This window comes from Myotis daubentonii, chromosome 10 (genome assembly GCF_963259705.1).
Source record: "Myotis daubentonii chromosome 10, mMyoDau2.1, whole genome shotgun sequence".
NCBI lineage: Eukaryota > Metazoa > Chordata > Mammalia > Chiroptera > Vespertilionidae > Myotis > Myotis daubentonii.
In genome coordinates this window covers 74,906,669-74,923,228 of record NC_081849.1, presented here as the reverse complement: position 1 = coordinate 74,923,228, position 16,560 = coordinate 74,906,669, and the positions used below count along the sequence as shown (strand labels likewise).

Sequence of the window (16,560 nt, the reverse complement as noted above, 5' to 3'; positions counted from 1 at the left end):
ATTAAAACAATATTATGTTTGAATGTTCAACACAGTCAAACTCCCCGAATTCCCCCACTCCCCCAACCTCCTGCCACCCCTTAAGGAAGAGGGAGAGAGAGAGAGAGAAACATCAATTGGCTGCCTCCTGCCTGCCCCCTGCTGGGGATCAAGCCCAAAACCCAGGCACGTGCCCTGACAGGGAACTGATGACCACTAACCCGCACTGGCTGGGCTATATCAACACTTTGAAGGCGTGAACTGCACCTAGCGCACTGTTTTGCACATAGCCAATGCTGAAAAATATAACTTGTACTGAACAGAATTTAGCATCCTATTGCATTGCTTCAGGCTAGCCCCTTACTTCAAATAACATCCCTTGAACCCTATGTACTTCTTTTCAGCACCATTGAATTGGTATTGATATGCTAGTAATATTAACAAAATTTACTGAGTATATTCTCTGTGTTCATAGTGGAGCTGGGACCACATCTCTTTTATTGACCATATGTATTCAAAAACTTCTACAATGATCAAGTCATAAAAAGTGTACTATAAATATTTTTTAAATACTAGGCATTTCACATATATTATCTCATATACACCACTGTAAAGATCCTGTAAGATTGGTATTATTGTACCCATTTTTTTTTGGATATGAAAAATAAGACTCAGGAGGTTACAACATGTGCCCACCATCATTTTGGGAGAGATAAAATAACTCTGGTTCATATGGCTCTGAAATCCATACTTTTGAGATTTTATGAGATGATACAAGCAAGTATTACTGCCTTTCAAAAATTTACTTTCTATCTCAAACTGGATCCAAATTTACTTGTAAACAGAAGGATATATTTTTCAAGAGTTGCTCAAGTAAGTGGCAAAGCAAAAACAAGAATTTAAGTCTGTCCAGCTTCAAAGCCCATGCTTTTTACAAGTGATGTACTTTCCAGTGCTAATCTCTGACAAATCTTTAAGTGCTTAGAGATTGTAAAACCACTGAAGGAAAGGGTATTTGCATGTAGGTACTGACTCATTCATGTCTTATCTGCTTGCTGTGTGCTCAACCATTTTGTTCTTCTGCATTCCTCTCCTTCTTCTGGGCAAAACCTTTCTGCCAATACAGATTCGGCGGGAGATGCTGTTTTCTAAATAACCCAACATCCTAGGGCATTGTTGAGGAATCTGAGGTAGCCTTACCATGCTGTCCAATCACAGCACCGCATCCCCTGGCTGTAGATCATAATAACCTTAGTGATTAAATTTGGATTTTGAGAACTTTTACTGATGAAAAAAGAAAGGCTTGCAGAAGTTATTTCCTCAAAGTCTCACAAACAGTAAAAGGTAAATAAGGCTAGGGCTCCAATCCTGTCTTAACTCTGAAGTTAAGAACAGAAATATTGATAGTAGTCTGTACGAAAACGACAATAAAATTCAATATTAGGGCATTTTAAGATTTTGCTAAATTTTTAACTGAGGTTTGGCTGGTGTGGCTCAGTGGTTGAGCATTGACCCAGGAACCAAGAGGTCATCAGTGTGATTCCGGGTCAGGGCACATGCCTGGATTACAGGTTTAATCCCCAGTGGGGGGCGTGCAGGAGGCAGCTCTCTCATTGATGTTTCTATCTCTCTCCCTTCCTCTCTCTCTAAAAATCAATAAAAACATATTTTAAAATAAAATAAAATTTTAACTGGATATCATGGTATACAAATATGTATGAAGTAAAGAAATTATCTACAAAAATATAAAAAGTAAAATATAACTCAGATTCAAAAGCAAGTTAAACAAAATATGATTATTTGTGTCTTTAAGATTTTAATTTTGTGTTGTTACTTTTATGCTAAAAGCTGGGATAGAAATTTTCTATTAAAACTATTCTTTGTTCACCCAGAAAATTACCTAATACAACTGGTTTAGCTCCTGGGGGGATGTCCCAGCAGGAAGTTGGATGAACTGTTTCAAAGTTGATACAGGCAAACTCTTGGGTGAAGAAAGACTAGATTAAATAGGAAAATAGATAACAAGAACAGAGCTCATTTCCTCCAAATCTCGACCTCTCATGATGCCCCAAAAAATCTACTTAAAACGTAAATTTGACCATAGTACTCTTTTGCCTTAAAAACCTAACAATGACTGATTACCCAGAATATTAAGTGCGAGCTCTTCCAGGTGCCCCTAACCCCCAACTCTTATATCACATTTCCAGGACCAGCAACATGGAAAAGATCATAGTTCCTTTCGTGCATTCCTGTGAGTACTCAGTAACTGTATTGTTTATCTCATTGCCTTTGTCTATTCTCTCTGTAAAGCTATTTCTCTTCTTCCACACCTTTACCACCTCCACTGCTGTCATCTGTCTTGCTAACAACTTCATCTTTTAAGGCTCAGCTCAGAAATTCCTTCTCCAAGTAAGTTTTCCTAACTCCACAGGTTGGGCTAGGTGTACCTGCTCTGAGTTCTTACAATATTGGGTGCATATCCCTGTTAGCACTCTTTCCACATTAGTAGTATAATTACTTAAATGTATGCCATGAATTCTGTGAAGATTCTTCAATTTTATTTTATTTTTCTTATCAAATTGCTTGATGCTTTTTGATAGGCACTCAGAATATAACTGTTGAATCAATGAATCTAATTCAATCAAGATGTATTCGTCAAATATTTACTGAGTACCTACTAAATGCCAGGCCTAAGAGCTAAGGATCAAAACAAGGTCCTTGCCTTCATTTCCTCAAACTACATGAAGGTAATTATATTAATTTTCCTATTGCTGCTGAAACAAAATAGCACACATTTAGTAACTTGGAACAGCTCAGAGGTACTATGTCACAATTCTGCAGGTCAGAAGTCCAGATAGGGTCAACTGGTTCCTCTGCAACAGGTCTCACAAGGTCAAAGTCAAGATATCAGTCAGCCTAGGCTTTTATCTGGTGGCTCTGGTGCAATAAATTCTTTTAAAGGTCATGTAGGTTGTTGGCACAATTTAGCTTCCTGTAACTGTAGAGCTAAAGTGTCTATTTTCTTGCTAGCTATCAGCCAGAATACGTCTTTTAGCTCTGTAAGCCCCCTGCATTTCTTGTCAATTTGTCCCCACCACTCCTACCACTCATGAATATCTATGACTACCCTCTGTCACGCTTCTACTGCTTCCAGTCTGAGAAAGTTCTCTGTTTTAATGGCTCATGTGATTTAGATTGAGCCAACCTGGATCACCCAGCGTAATTTCCCTTTCTTAACATTTGTACTCTTGAGCCATGACGCATAATGAAGAAGTCATGTGAGCCCACAGCCAGCAGGTGGCCACCTACAAGCCAAGAGAAGAGGCTTCAGAATGAAACCTACCTTCTCCAGACTTCTTGCCTGGGTCTTGTCTTTGGCCTGCCAAGTCCAGTTTTAGCAAGAATCCTGTTAAGTCAGTTTAGAGAGAATTTCCCACCTTGCTATCTTATCATCGTTGGTATCTGATCAAATCCCTCATTTCTCACCCTTAATATCTGGTCACACTGGTCTATCTCCAGCAAGAATTCTGTAAGGTCTGTTTAGTAAGAATCACCCCTACACTTAATGTCCCCTCTTAGTTATTTTCCATCCACTGACTTCTTTCACTCTGCTCATCTCCAGCTGTCTTTGCCGTATTCATGATTGAGGCTCAACTGTCTTCCCTATTACAGTATTGGCACCTACAGCCACTAGTCCTAAATGAAGTCTTCCTTATCATTTTAACAAGTCTAAAGAATAACAAGGTAAAGGAATAATTTTTCCTTTAATAATAGGGAGAAACATTTCTCCAAAACTGAAGATACTTCCATATGCCTCTAAAGTTTAATTTGTGCATATATCTTTTAACTATTGTATAGCTAAATAACATGTCTGGATTATGTACTGCAGGGGTTTACCAGGCATTATGAAGTATACAATCCATCCATTTGTGCCCCAAAAGCCTAGCAAGCTGGCTGTCACCTCATAATAAATAATAATGAGTAATGATAACAGTAATGTCAGTTTAACACTACGTTTGGCAGCTCATACAATTCCTTCCTAAAAGGCTTCACATAATCTTACAGGGAGCTAAAGCTAGCACCCATGAGATGTGTGAGTCTAGGGGGAGAGAGTAACAGTCATGGTAACCTTTTTAGTTTGCAGTCTAGTAATGACACTTTTGTATGTTTCCTAACCTCCACTGATTTTTAAGGTCAATTCAAGAGAGTAAAGGACGCTGTTGTAACTACCCAAATTCGGTGCTGTCGCATGAAAGCTGCTTGACATATAAAAGAATGGGCATGGCTGTGTTCTAATCAAACTTTTTTTTTTTTATGGACAACGAATTTGAATTTCATGTCATTGCCATGTCTCCCAAAACATTCTTTTTATTTCTTTTAACCACTGAGAAAAATGTAAAAACCATTCTTAGCTCACAGACGTCACACCACACACACACACACACACACACACACACACACACACACACACACAGCAGCGTTCTGGCTCAGTGGATATAGAGTATGGGCCTGCGGGCTGTAGGGTCACAGGTTTGATTCCCGTCAAGGGCATGTACGGTTGCAGGCTTCTCCCCGCTGGGGCCCTGGTCTAGAAGGTAACCAATCCATGTGTTTCTCTCTGTCTTTCCCTCTCTCTTCCACTCTCCCTAAAAATCAATAGAAAAATATCCTCGGATGAGGATTAAAAAAAAAAACAAAAGAGGGAGTGGGCCATATTTGCCCTAAAGGCCATCTCTAGTTTGCTGACCTGGTGTGCACAGAATGTCAGCGTTAGGAACATGTAAGCGTTAAGTGTGGGGCTTTCTGCGGGGCGGTGCATGCTAACTCCGCAGGCTCCCTTTCAATGAGCTAATATATGTGCAGGCGTCTCCCAGCGATGTTTGGTCGGTCTGGTGGCCAAGCCCGGGTAAGGTGCCGGCTCAGCGTTAGGGGCGCGGGCGCCTGCTGCTCGCCACCCCCTGGGCGGTCAGCAACCCAGCGTCCAGCTCCCAAGTCCAGACAAAACGCAGCCAGGGCCCTCAAGGACATGGGCACGGAGGCTGCGGTCAGCTGACGGGGGATGGAGGCCCAGAAACAGAAGAAAACAAACTCCCTCGCCCGCCCCCTCGTGGCGCCACTCCAGGCGCTGGCGGGCGCGTGCCCACACGCACGCCCACTCGCACGCCGCCGCCTCGCGCTCAGTCATGCTCTACTGCGCATGTCTCCGGGCGGGGGCGGCGCGGCCGCCGAAGGGGAGGCAGAGGCCCGAGCGAATCGGAAGCGCTCCTCCCCGGTGGGCGGGCCGACGCGGGCCGCGTGCGCGTCACTTCCGCCGGGGCGGGGCGGAGCGGGGAGGGGTGGAGCCCGGCTGCTGCTCCCAGGTTTATGTTGGAAGCTCAGCTGATGCGAGCCGCCTGGGTGGACGTCCGTGCCGGGAAGTGGCGCGTCGCCGCTGCCACCGAAGTAGTCGCGGCCTTCATTCGGGTGAGTGGCCGCTGGGGGCCCGAGGAGGAACGATGAGTTTGGGAAGCTGGAAGCCTGGGCGCGCCGGGCGCTTGTCCGGCCCTTCTGGTCGCCTCTGTCCACGAAGGGCGTTTCCAGAGGGAGGGCGGGGAGACTCCCAGGTTGCGGGAGGCCCGGGGACCGAGGTTCCGGAAGGCCGCCGGCCACCGGCCGGAGCTCGTGGGCGCTGAGGCTGTTGGCTGCGCGGTGCCCTTCGCCTCGCCCGCCCCCGTGCGTTTTGCTGGCTCCAGACGCGCAGGTTGTTTTGGTTCCTCTGGTCCCACCCCCACGACTCCCGGCCCAGTGACCCGGAGTCTGCTTGGCTCTCCCGGACGGTAGGTTTTCCAGCAGTTTGCTGGTGACGGTCAACAACGGTTTTCCCGTTCTGCCGCATTCCCGAATGTCAGTGCTCCGGGTGACCCCGTGGCTTGGTACTTTTATTTATCATCCACTTTTTTTGATCGCCACCTACGTGGAGCTCTGTCCCCAACTACGGCTGCTTACGCGGGCTCAGGTGTGTGCTTATTAAAAGGTGAAACTCTATGAATCATTACGTTGCATTGCTTCCCGTCATTGTCTTTTCTATCATCACACTGGGAGGAACCTGGTTTCTGTGCCTAATGCAATAATGTCAGAGAAGAGTGGTGACTCCTAGGAACAGCGGAGAGGTTTGGCATCGGGGACTGTGATCCTATTTAAAGTGGTGGTGTTACTTCCAGGAACAGTCCTAATGGCTGAGGTTTCAGAAGTGACAGCACTGTTTCTGTGCATCGAGGAAATGCTGTTAAAACAGTGAAATATTAAGAATGTAAAATATAGCCGAAACCGGTTGGGCTCAGTGGATAGAGCGTCGGCTTGCGGACTGAAGGGTCCCAGGTTCGATTCCGGTCAAGGGCATGTACCTGGGTTGCGGGCACATCCCCAGTGGGAGATGTGCAGGAGGCAGCTGATCGATGTTTCTCTCTCGTCGATGTTTCTGGCTCTCTATCTCTCTCCCTTCCTTTCTGTAAAAAATCAATAAAATATATTTTTTAAAAAAGAATGTAAAATACAAATTTTTAAAGCATGTTAAACCGTGAACTGACAGTTTATGCCTCTGATGAGGCAGTTGTTTCAAGCCCCAATTGTAGTTATTTTGTTAAATTGTGCAAGTTAGTTGTACTTGCAGTGTAAGAACATGTTCTGACTTCATAATTTTTATTTTTAAAATATTTTTAAGTTTATCTTTATTGTTGAAAGTATTATAGATGTCCCCTTTGTTTTTCTCCCCGTTGATCCCCTCCATCATAATTTTTATTAATCAAATTTTTTCTTAATGTTGCTACTGTTTTCTATTTCTATATGAGATCTAAGTGAAAATCTTGAAAGCAATATCCTTTTAACGAATGATGTTGAATGAAAGGATCAGTTTCACTAGTGTATATATTTACTTCCAGGAACATGCAAAGTTAAAAGTACCGCTTGTACTTTGACTTGTTTTTTTGGCTCAGGAACGACAAAGGAATTGTGCTGAGGGTACATATTGTCTCACTTGTGGGTCATATGTTTATGAAAACGTCAGAGTTAGAGTTTTGGGCCCCTCATGTCTTAGTTCTCATCTTTCCCATTTCTTATATTTTACTTTGTTCATTGTCCACCTCTCTTTAGACCTTGCTGTTGTATTCATTGCCCTGACTTTTTTCAGGCTGTCTCTCCCCCAGTGCTTTTTTGTTTTCTGGAAGATTTCCTCTTCCTAACTCTGGATGGCAGTCAAGGCTCTGCCCTGTTCTTTTGAAATCAGAGTTTTAACATTTGAAACCAAAGGAATATATTAGTAAGTCTATGAATATCCTGAAATGCCATGGAAAATGTAGTGTATATATGCAAATACGCACTTTTCAAGGAAGTTTTTTTTTTTCAGGTCCTGTGATACCCAAATGCTCAGTAATTATTACTGTAAATCCAAACATGATTTCAGCTGTCACTGTGCTGATAACTCCAAATGTACATCCACAGCCTGTGTTCCCATAGTACTCCTACACTTGAATGTCCCACTGTAAATACAGGAGATTTTTCTTTCATATTTAATTGAACCCCTTCCCATTATCTCCTATTTACAAATGACATTCTCCTTGTGTCTCTGATTAAAAATCCTTAAGTTGTCTTGACACCTCCCTCTCCTTACGCCATTCTTCTCTGCCCTGTGTTGTTGTTTCCCCACTTTCAAAGTGTGGCTAAGAGTAGCCCTCTATTCCATTATAGTACTACTAGAGGCCCAGTGCATGAAATTGGTACACAGGTGTGGGGGGGGAAGGGGTGTCCCTCAGCCTGGACTGCACTGATCACCCCTAACCACTCACCTGCCTGCCTGATCACCCCTAACTGCTTGCCTGCCTGCCTGATCACCCCTAACCACTCGCCTGCCTGCCTGATCGCCCCTAACCACCTCTGTCCCCACCACCGCGGCTTTGTCCAAAAGGATGTCCAGAAGGATGTCCAGAAGGTCGTTTGGCTGTCGGGTCTAATTAGCATACTGCGCTTTTATGTTTATAGATAGATTATCTTAATTAAAATCCTTGTAACTTTGTCTGCATTATTGCAATAACTAAGTGAAGTCCCTATAAATTCATTCTTTCTGTCCTCAGCAAAGCTTCCACTTAGAAATTCCCACATTTCTTCTTCATTCTATTTATACCTCCATTGTATTTATACAAACTGTCTTTGTATAAATAGGTAGTCTAAAGAGAAAATTTGAGACTAGAACACCCCTCCCACAATACTTTAAATAACAATGTATTACTGATGTCTTCAGTAAAGACTCATTGGTACACTGATAAAAAAAAATCGTCTAATCTCCCCTGTTCTTCTCCAAGTTGATGATGGTACCTCTCACTTTACATTGTTCTCGGTATATTTTTGCAAGCTAACCTCTTTCCCAGCTGAATTTACTCTCAAAACTCTTATCTACATTTACTGGCTTTGTGATTTGGAAGCAGTTAAATTAAGCGTGTTGGTTTTGTTAATAACTCTCTCTATTTAGTAATTTTTTGCTTGATAATTGTTATTTCTAATGAGGTACATTAAAATTGTTCCCCCCTTTTTGCTTTATATACTATATCTCAATGTCAGATTTATAGGCGTATTTATAATTGGTTATGAGGGTTATATCTTGTTGGAAAGAAACAATTCAGACCCCTTACTCTAGTCTGCGCTTATGTAGCTCATCTTCTGCTTGACTCTTGGCCAATCTCTACAATTTTTCCTTCAACCACCTTGTTGTTTTTGCTATTCTTGAATAGACATAGTTTATTCCTGTCTCCAAAGGTTGGCTGCTTTTCCTCTGCCTTGAAAGCTTTTACCCATATACTTTCAATAATTTGCTTCCTCACTTTATTCAGTTTGTCAGTAAAATGTCAACTCAATTCTTCTCCCCTCCTCTACTAAAATAGCACTCTGTGCCCGTTCTCCCCAATTCCCAGCTTTATTTTTCTTTATGGCACTTCTCCACCTGATATTATACATTATATTAGTTCTTTATTTGTTAATAGATTGTATTGTTCTCCAAGGCCTAAAAGACTGCTGGAGATTTAATAAATAAATGGATTATTCCTTTTACTATTATGTAGTAACCCTTTTTAAAAAATCCTTATTTCATGATTTTGCTTTAAATTTGCTTGAAAGTGCTTTCTTTTGGTTAGTATACCAGTATGCCTGGAATATTATTTTTCACATTCCATTATTTTCCATCCCATTCTTTGTCATTATGGTATAGGTGTGTCTAGTAACTACCATGTAACTGAAGTTTTCATTTCAAAAATTTATTTTTCCTGTTCACTCTTTGTATAGTTCTCTCTTTTTTGTCTCATTATTTTTATTCCCTCTGTTATATCATTGACATTGTCAATCTACTTAATGTTTTCTATTATTTCTAAATCCTGGTTACACATTACCCTGTTTTATAGCATGTGGTAGGATTTCCTTTCTTTTTAAAGGCTGCTTGTTATTGTATTTCTTTGCATATTTTATTTATCTATTCATCTATCCATGGACATGGGTTGTTTCCACCTCTGCTATTGTGAATAGTGCTGCTATGAACATAGCTGTGCAAATATCTCTTTGAGACCCTGTTTTCAATTCTTTTGGTGATACACCCAGAAGTAGGATTCATAGGATCATATAATAGTTCTATTTTTAATATTTTTTAGAAGCCACCATCTGTTTTTCATAGTGGCTGCACCATTTCAGTTCCACCAACAGTGCTCAATGATGTTGAGCATTTCTATAAAATAAAAGGCTAATATGCAAATAGACCAAAAGGCGGAACGACCAGTCACTATGACGTGCACTGACCACCAAGGGGCAGACGCTCAATGCAGGAGCTGCTCCCTGGTGGTCAGTGTGCTCCCACAGGGGGAGTGTTGCTCAGCCTGAAGCCAGGCTCACAGCTGGCAAGTGCAGCGGCGGTGGTGGGAGCCTCTCCAGCCTCCGTGGCAGCACTAAGGATGTCTAACTGACAGTTTAGGCCTGCTGCCCGTCAGTCGGACATCCTCCAAGGGCTCTCAGACTACGAGAGGGCACAGGCCGGGCTGAGGGACCCCCTCTCCCCCGCCCCCGAGTGCATGAATTCATGCACTGGGCCTCTAGTCTTTTCATATGCATGTTGGCCATTTGTGTATCATCTTTGGAGAGAAGTCTAGTCAAGTCCATTGCCCATTTTTATGATATTTTAAAAATATGTTTTTAGCTCTGGCCGGTTTGGCTCAGTGGATAAAGTGTCAGCCTGCAGACTCAAGGGTCCCAGGTTCGATTCCAGTCAAGGGCATGTACCTTGGTTGCGGGCATATCCCCAGTAGGGGGTGTGCAAGAGGCAGCTGATTGATGTTTCTCTCTCATCGATGTTTCTAACTCTCTATCCCTCTCCCTTCTTCTCTGCAAAAAAAATCAATAAAATATATTTTTAAAAATATGTTTTTATTGATTTCAGAAAGGAAGGGAGATGAGAGACAGAGAGAGATATCTATCAGTGATGAGAAAGAATCATAAATTGGCTGCCTCCTGCATGCTCCCTACTGGGGAACAAGCCCACAACCCCTGCCTGTGCCCCGACCAGGAATCAAACCATGTCCTCCTGCCTCATAAGTTGATGCGCAACCACTGAACCATACCAGCTGGGCCCTTTGCCCATTTTAATTGGGTTGATTTTTGTTGTTGAGTTGTAGGAATCTATAATTGGTTTTGAGCATGGCTGTTTAATCCACAAGTACTTTAATTGTATTTTATCAAATATTTCTGTGTTGGGGATTGTAGAGCTTTCATGTTATTTCAGCTTATTACACTGACTGCAAGTCCTGAGGAGTTCAGAAGAGCCAGGTATGTTTGCTTCTTTTCTCTCCTTACCACTGTGAAATTGGTGATTTTAAAATAATATGCTCACATGCAATTTAGAAAGAGTTTTAGTTCAGGCTACCATCTTCTGAACAGTCACAATAACTTCTTGGTTTCTGTCTTTCTCAGTTTTGTCCCATTATTCCATTCTGGCACAGATCTCCTGGAATCATCTTTTAATGTGATCCCTTTGCTTAAAATATTTTATTGATAGTTTGATTTTCAATTTCCTTGGCAAGATTTATAAGACTTTTCATGATCTGGTCCAAACTGTCTTTGTAATTGCATCTTCTACCTCTCCCTATTTATTCTTTTCAGATCCTGGAGCGAAATTACACTACTTGCAGTTTTTGCTGATTTTGTGTATGCTTTTTTAAATGCTTTTTTGTGTTTATTTTTTCTGCATTAATTAGAATTCTCTCCTTTCCTTCTCATCTTTATCCCATGATGAATTTCTTTTTACCTTTGCCCAGTTTTTAGCATATTTTTTTCAGACTTACCTGGATATTTACTCTTGCCTTGTGTCTTCCATTCACAAGGCACCATCTATTAAAGTGCTTTAAATTGTTTGATTTTTTTAAATTATAAAAGTAATACCTGTCTCATTGTAAAAAAATCAGACATTACAAAAATAAAAAGTAAGAGTCCTTCTGTTCTCTTTTGATCCTGTTCCTCAGTTCATAAGAATACATTAACTGGTGCTAATCCTTTCAGAATCATTCTCTCTGTGTCTATGTGTGTGTGCTTGTAGCAACAAATTTAAATTACATAAGTAGGTTTTTGTTTTCTTTTATTACATAATGTCTACATCTCCATGTCTTCATGTGTCTGTACTACATATAGTATTACAGCTTCTTCTTTTTTCACTGTATTCTGTATGGAGGATATGTCAGTGTACACAGATCATCTGGTTCTCTTTAACTTGTATGGTATAATTCATTCCATTGTATGTATGTACCATAATTTAACCATCCCTTGCCAGAAGACATTTAGAGTTGTTTTTCAGTGTGTTTTTTTATTGCAAGCAGTACAGCAGGGATTGTGTGTATATACCTTTGCATTCTTATGCAAATAATTCTTAATAGGAAAATTGCTGATCACAGAATATGCACCTTTAAAATGTCATAGATTGCATTTAATATTTCATTAGATACTGTCAAATAGCCCTCTGAGTCCCATTTCCCCCATCCATTATCAGTACTGGATATTACCAATCATTTAGATTTTTACCAATTGCAAAAACAAAATATCTGTTTTAATTGGCCTTTTTCTTTGATTCAAAGGATGTTTTCATAATTTTACTGTTTGTATTTATTATTCTGTGACTGGCCTGTTTATGTTATTTGCCTGTTTTTCTAGAGGATTATTATTTCCGTTCTTATTTATATGTGTTCTTTTTCTTTTCTTTTTAAATTTATTTTTTTGTATGTGTTCTTTTTATATTGTGGTTATGAACCCCTGAGCTGTTAGATGTTGCATATAGCTTCTTCTAGTCTGACTTCTTTAATTTAATAAGCACTTATTACTAGATAGTAAAATTCTATCTCTAGTTCTATACTAAAGTTCCTTAGTATCCTGTTTGTCTCTACGGTCTCAGCATCTAGCAACTTGTAGTATAGATTAAATATTCTATAAATGATTTGCGATGAATGAATTAGAAGACCTGACTCTTGTCTTCAAAGAATGTAAAGTCTAGCATCACACAAATTTGGCAAGACTTTAACAATAAGGAAGAAAAACAGCATTGTATCTAAATTAGCATATTCAATTAAGTATTGTAGAAAAACTTACCTTTGGCCTTAGCCTGTTTGGCTCAGCTGATAGAGAATCAGCCTGTGGACCAAAGGGTCCCGAGTTCGATTCCGGTCAAAGGCACGCACCTTGGTTGCAGACTCCTCCCAGCCAGGGACCTGGTCAGGGCTTGTGCAGGAGGCAACCAATCAATGTGTTTCTCTCACATCGATGTTTCTGTCTGTCTTTCCCTCTCTTTTCCACTCTCCCTAAAAATCAATGGAAAAATATCCTCGGGTGAGGATTAACAAAAAAAATAAAGCTGGGCTGGCATGGCTCAGCCTATGAATCAGGAGGTCACGGTTCAATTCCCAGTTAGAGCACATGCCTGAGTTGCTGGCTAGATCCCACGTGCAAGAGGCAACTGATCAATGATTCTCTCTCATCATTGATGTTTCTATCTCTCTCTCCCTCTCCCTTCCTCTCTGAAGTCAATTTTTAAAAAAATATTTAATAAATAAAATAAAATAAAAACTTACCTTTGAATAGCTTTTCTAAATTAGTGCTCATGAAACATCCTACTACTCACTTTCTTTTTTCATTGACTTCTGTACTGAAAGATGAATTCTTTTCTATTAGCTTAAAAGTGAAATCTGTAAAATCATAATGGAAATACTCTTTTTTTTTTTTAAACAAGTTGCTGAGTTTAGTTCATGTAGTGATGTGTTTTTCTTATACCCAATTTCAATTAGCCCTTGAATCCTAATTTTTGTTTTCTTGCCATTTCAGGTAAGACCATGAATTATGGCATTTCTTAAATGAAGCATTCAGGACTGAAGTGACAGTCATAACAGATAGAAAATAAGTGATTTTTAAGTTATGTCTATTAATTTGACTATAGATATATATATTTACCTCCTTAGTAATGCCCGAAGTCTTTATGGGAAGCAGAAAAGCAAGCAACTACATTTCTTGTGCTCACCTAAACATTACTGGAAGATAAGCCACATCAGTCTACAAAGAGGTTTTCATACAAACAAAATAAGATGTAAATGGACCAAAAGTGAAGCGCATTCTTGCAGTAAGCACTGTTACTCTCCAAGCAACAATGGGTTACATGGAATTTTGAAACTTAGCACTTCTGCTCCCAAAGGACTTACAAAAGTGAGCATTCGTATGTCCCGTATAAAAAGTACTTTGAACTCTGTTTCAAAGGCTGTTTTTGGAAATCAGAATGAAATGATCTCACGTTTAGCTCAATTTAAGCCAAGTTCTGAAATATTAAGAAAAGTATCAGATGGTGGTTGGTTAAAACAGAAAAACGTTAAACAAACCATCAAATCTCTGAAAAACTATAGTGACAAATCAGAAAAGAGTTCTGTTTTAGAAAAGCAAAGTCACGTTATAGATAAAGATAAAGATAGTGGCAAACAAAGCCCTTTACCTTACACAAATAGTATAACCACGAAATTTGGAGAGTCGTTCTATTTTTTATCCAATCATATTAATTCATACTTCAAACGTGTCGAGAAGATGTCTCAAAAAAAGGAAAACAAAGATTTCCAGGACAAGTCAAAGCTTGAAGGTAAAAAGGGTGAAGAAGGGAAGTCCACATCTGCAACTCCTGGTATGCTGACTGACAAGAAGCGAGGCTCAGAATCCTCTTCAGATACTGTGGACAAGCCCAAAAGTCCCAGTGGGACACCTGAGGTCCTTCCAGTTTCTACTAAAAAAAGTATTGCTAATTTTCTTTCTTATCCTACTGAAGGCGTACAAGCTTTAGTAGGTGGATATATTGGTGGACTTGTCCCCAAATTCAAGTATGATTCAAAGAGTCAGTCAGAAGAACAGGAAGAAGCCCCCAAGGCTGAGCAGGCTGACGGCGACGATAAAAATGCACTGGAGAAAAAGCATTTGATTCTTCAGAGAGAAAAGGCAAGTTGTTATTCATGCTGGTTTTCAGTTTTAATTTTTGTCAAATTGATGTTTTATTTTCTAATAGGACCTTAGAAACTTTAACCATTTGTTAGTACTACTAGAGCAGTTTCATTTTATAATCATATATATTTAAATATGTCTCTGTAGATTATAGCAAGAGTGAGTATTGATAACAGAACCCGGGCATTAGTTCAGGCATTAAGAAGAACAACTGACCCAAAACTCTGCATTAATAGGATTGAAGAACTGACTTTTCATCTTCTAGAATTTCCTGAAGGAAAAGGAGTGGCTGTCAAGGTAATTTTAATTTATTTACTCTGGTTTTGTTTTGGAATAAAAATACTAATAAACCTTCTAATTATTTATTTAAATATTTTTGTGGTTTTTATCATACATTTGATCTGTAATATCCAGTAATTGCCCCATTTTTTCTATGATATACGTAATCCTAAATGCTCCCTTTTATATAAATTATGCTATTGGTACTGATATCTATACTTTGAGATTAAACATTTTAAAATGGGAGATAAATCTCAGTGTGTTAGCTTCTCTTTGCCTCAGTTTTGTCAAATATAAAATAGTCAGAAGAATTTATACCCATTTAAATAGTCTGTTTTCAGAGAAGTACTATAAAATATGAATGATGTGTCTGGGCTGAGTCTCTGTACATCTGCACTACTAGAATTATTTGTAATATTTAACAAACAATTTGAAAACATAGTGAATAGATGATGTTGACATTTCATTGGAGATCTGTAGTGCTTATTTTTAACTTGCCATTCAGAAAATAGTATGTATTTCTTAGAGTTCTGAAAGCTAGAAGTTCAAGATCAGGGTGCTAGCATGATCACCTGGTGAGGACCCTCCTCCTGGTTAATAGCTGGTGCCTTCTCACTGTGTCCTTGTGTCCTGGAAGGGGCAAGGGATCTCTGTGAGACCTCGTTTGTAAAGGCACTAATCCCATTCATGAGAGCTCCGCTCTCATAACCTGAGCACCTCCCAAAGGCTCCACCTCCTAATAATGCCATCTTTGGGGATAAGGATTTCAACATATGAATTTTAAGAGGACATAAATATTCAGATTTCTTTGGTCTTACACATTCAGTGTCAGTGTCTTACACATTTTTCATTTGATTTTTAAAACATTAATTGCTATGTCTATGGTGTTTGGGGATGGTAATTTTGTTGTTACTTTAATTTATTTTATGTATTTGTTACTGATTTCAGAGAGAGGAACGGAGAGGGAGAGAGAGAGAGAAACATCAACGAAGAAAGAAAATCATCCATCAGCTGCCTCCTACTTGCCCCCTTCTGGGGAAAGAGTCCAAAACCCAGGCATGTGCCCTGACCCAGAATATAACTGTGACCTCCTGGTTTATGGGTCGAGGCTCAAGCACTGAGCCACACCGATCAGGCTGTTATTTATTTTAATATATTTTGTTGGTAGTTATATCAGGATCAGCTCTTGGTCTTTGATCATTTGGTACTGGTTTCACATACCATATATTTTTCTGGATGCTGGACTGTGAATTTAAAAAAATTGCTTAGGATCTAGATTATATCAAGTGATTTCTTTTTCCAGAGACAGTTTACTTCTTCCTCTGCTTGAAGCATAAAGTGGGGGTACTGATGACCTCAATTGAATTTGGGTCAGAGCTGGGTCAAGGCTGCATCACAATTTGGTGAAACCTCTAGTTTGCCCTCTTTTTAGGGTGTATTTCTCTAGGGCTTGCAGCTGAGAGCCCGATGTGTTCACTATTACCGCCCTCCTGAAATCTCGAGTACAAAAAAGTGTACTCTCATCTCCAGAGTTTTTCAGCTTTAACTTCCCATGACACATAATGAAAGAATTCACCTTAGGGTGAAACCAGCTATGTGGTTGAGGCCCCTCAAGTCCTCAGTTTTGTGGCTCCAAACCTGCGCGACTCTAAAAGATGGACTGTTTCTTTGTCCTCCATTATGGCCCTCTTTTTGAACCAAACCCAGTTTTTCAATCTTTAGTTTCTTCTCCAACTCAGCAAATGCTTCAAGGGAAAACAAGCTGTAGTTTATGAACTCACTTTCCAG

The 16,560-nt window shown here is 40.1% G+C and overlaps 1 protein-coding gene across 4 annotated transcripts in view; it reads left to right on the top strand.

The window, feature by feature from the left end:
• Positions 1 to 5,294: 5,294 nt before the first annotated feature.
• The window catches only part of PNPLA8 (patatin like phospholipase domain containing 8), a 34,066-nt gene continuing 22,800 nt past the window's right edge, over positions 5,295 to 16,560 (top strand). The window contains exons 1-3 of one of the 4 annotated variants that reach the window (XM_059655719.1): positions 5,295 to 5,442; positions 13,479 to 14,490; positions 14,641 to 14,790. In XM_059655719.1, coding sequence (XP_059511702.1) covers positions 13,732 to 14,490; positions 14,641 to 14,790 — 909 coding nt within the window. In that variant the 5' untranslated portion in view covers positions 5,295 to 5,442; positions 13,479 to 13,731. Of the gene's footprint in view, positions 5,443 to 5,824; positions 5,975 to 10,790; positions 10,810 to 13,344; positions 14,491 to 14,640; positions 14,791 to 16,560 lie in introns of those variants that run through there. The other 3 variants (XM_059655718.1, XM_059655720.1, XM_059655717.1) reach the window with 3 other exon arrangements.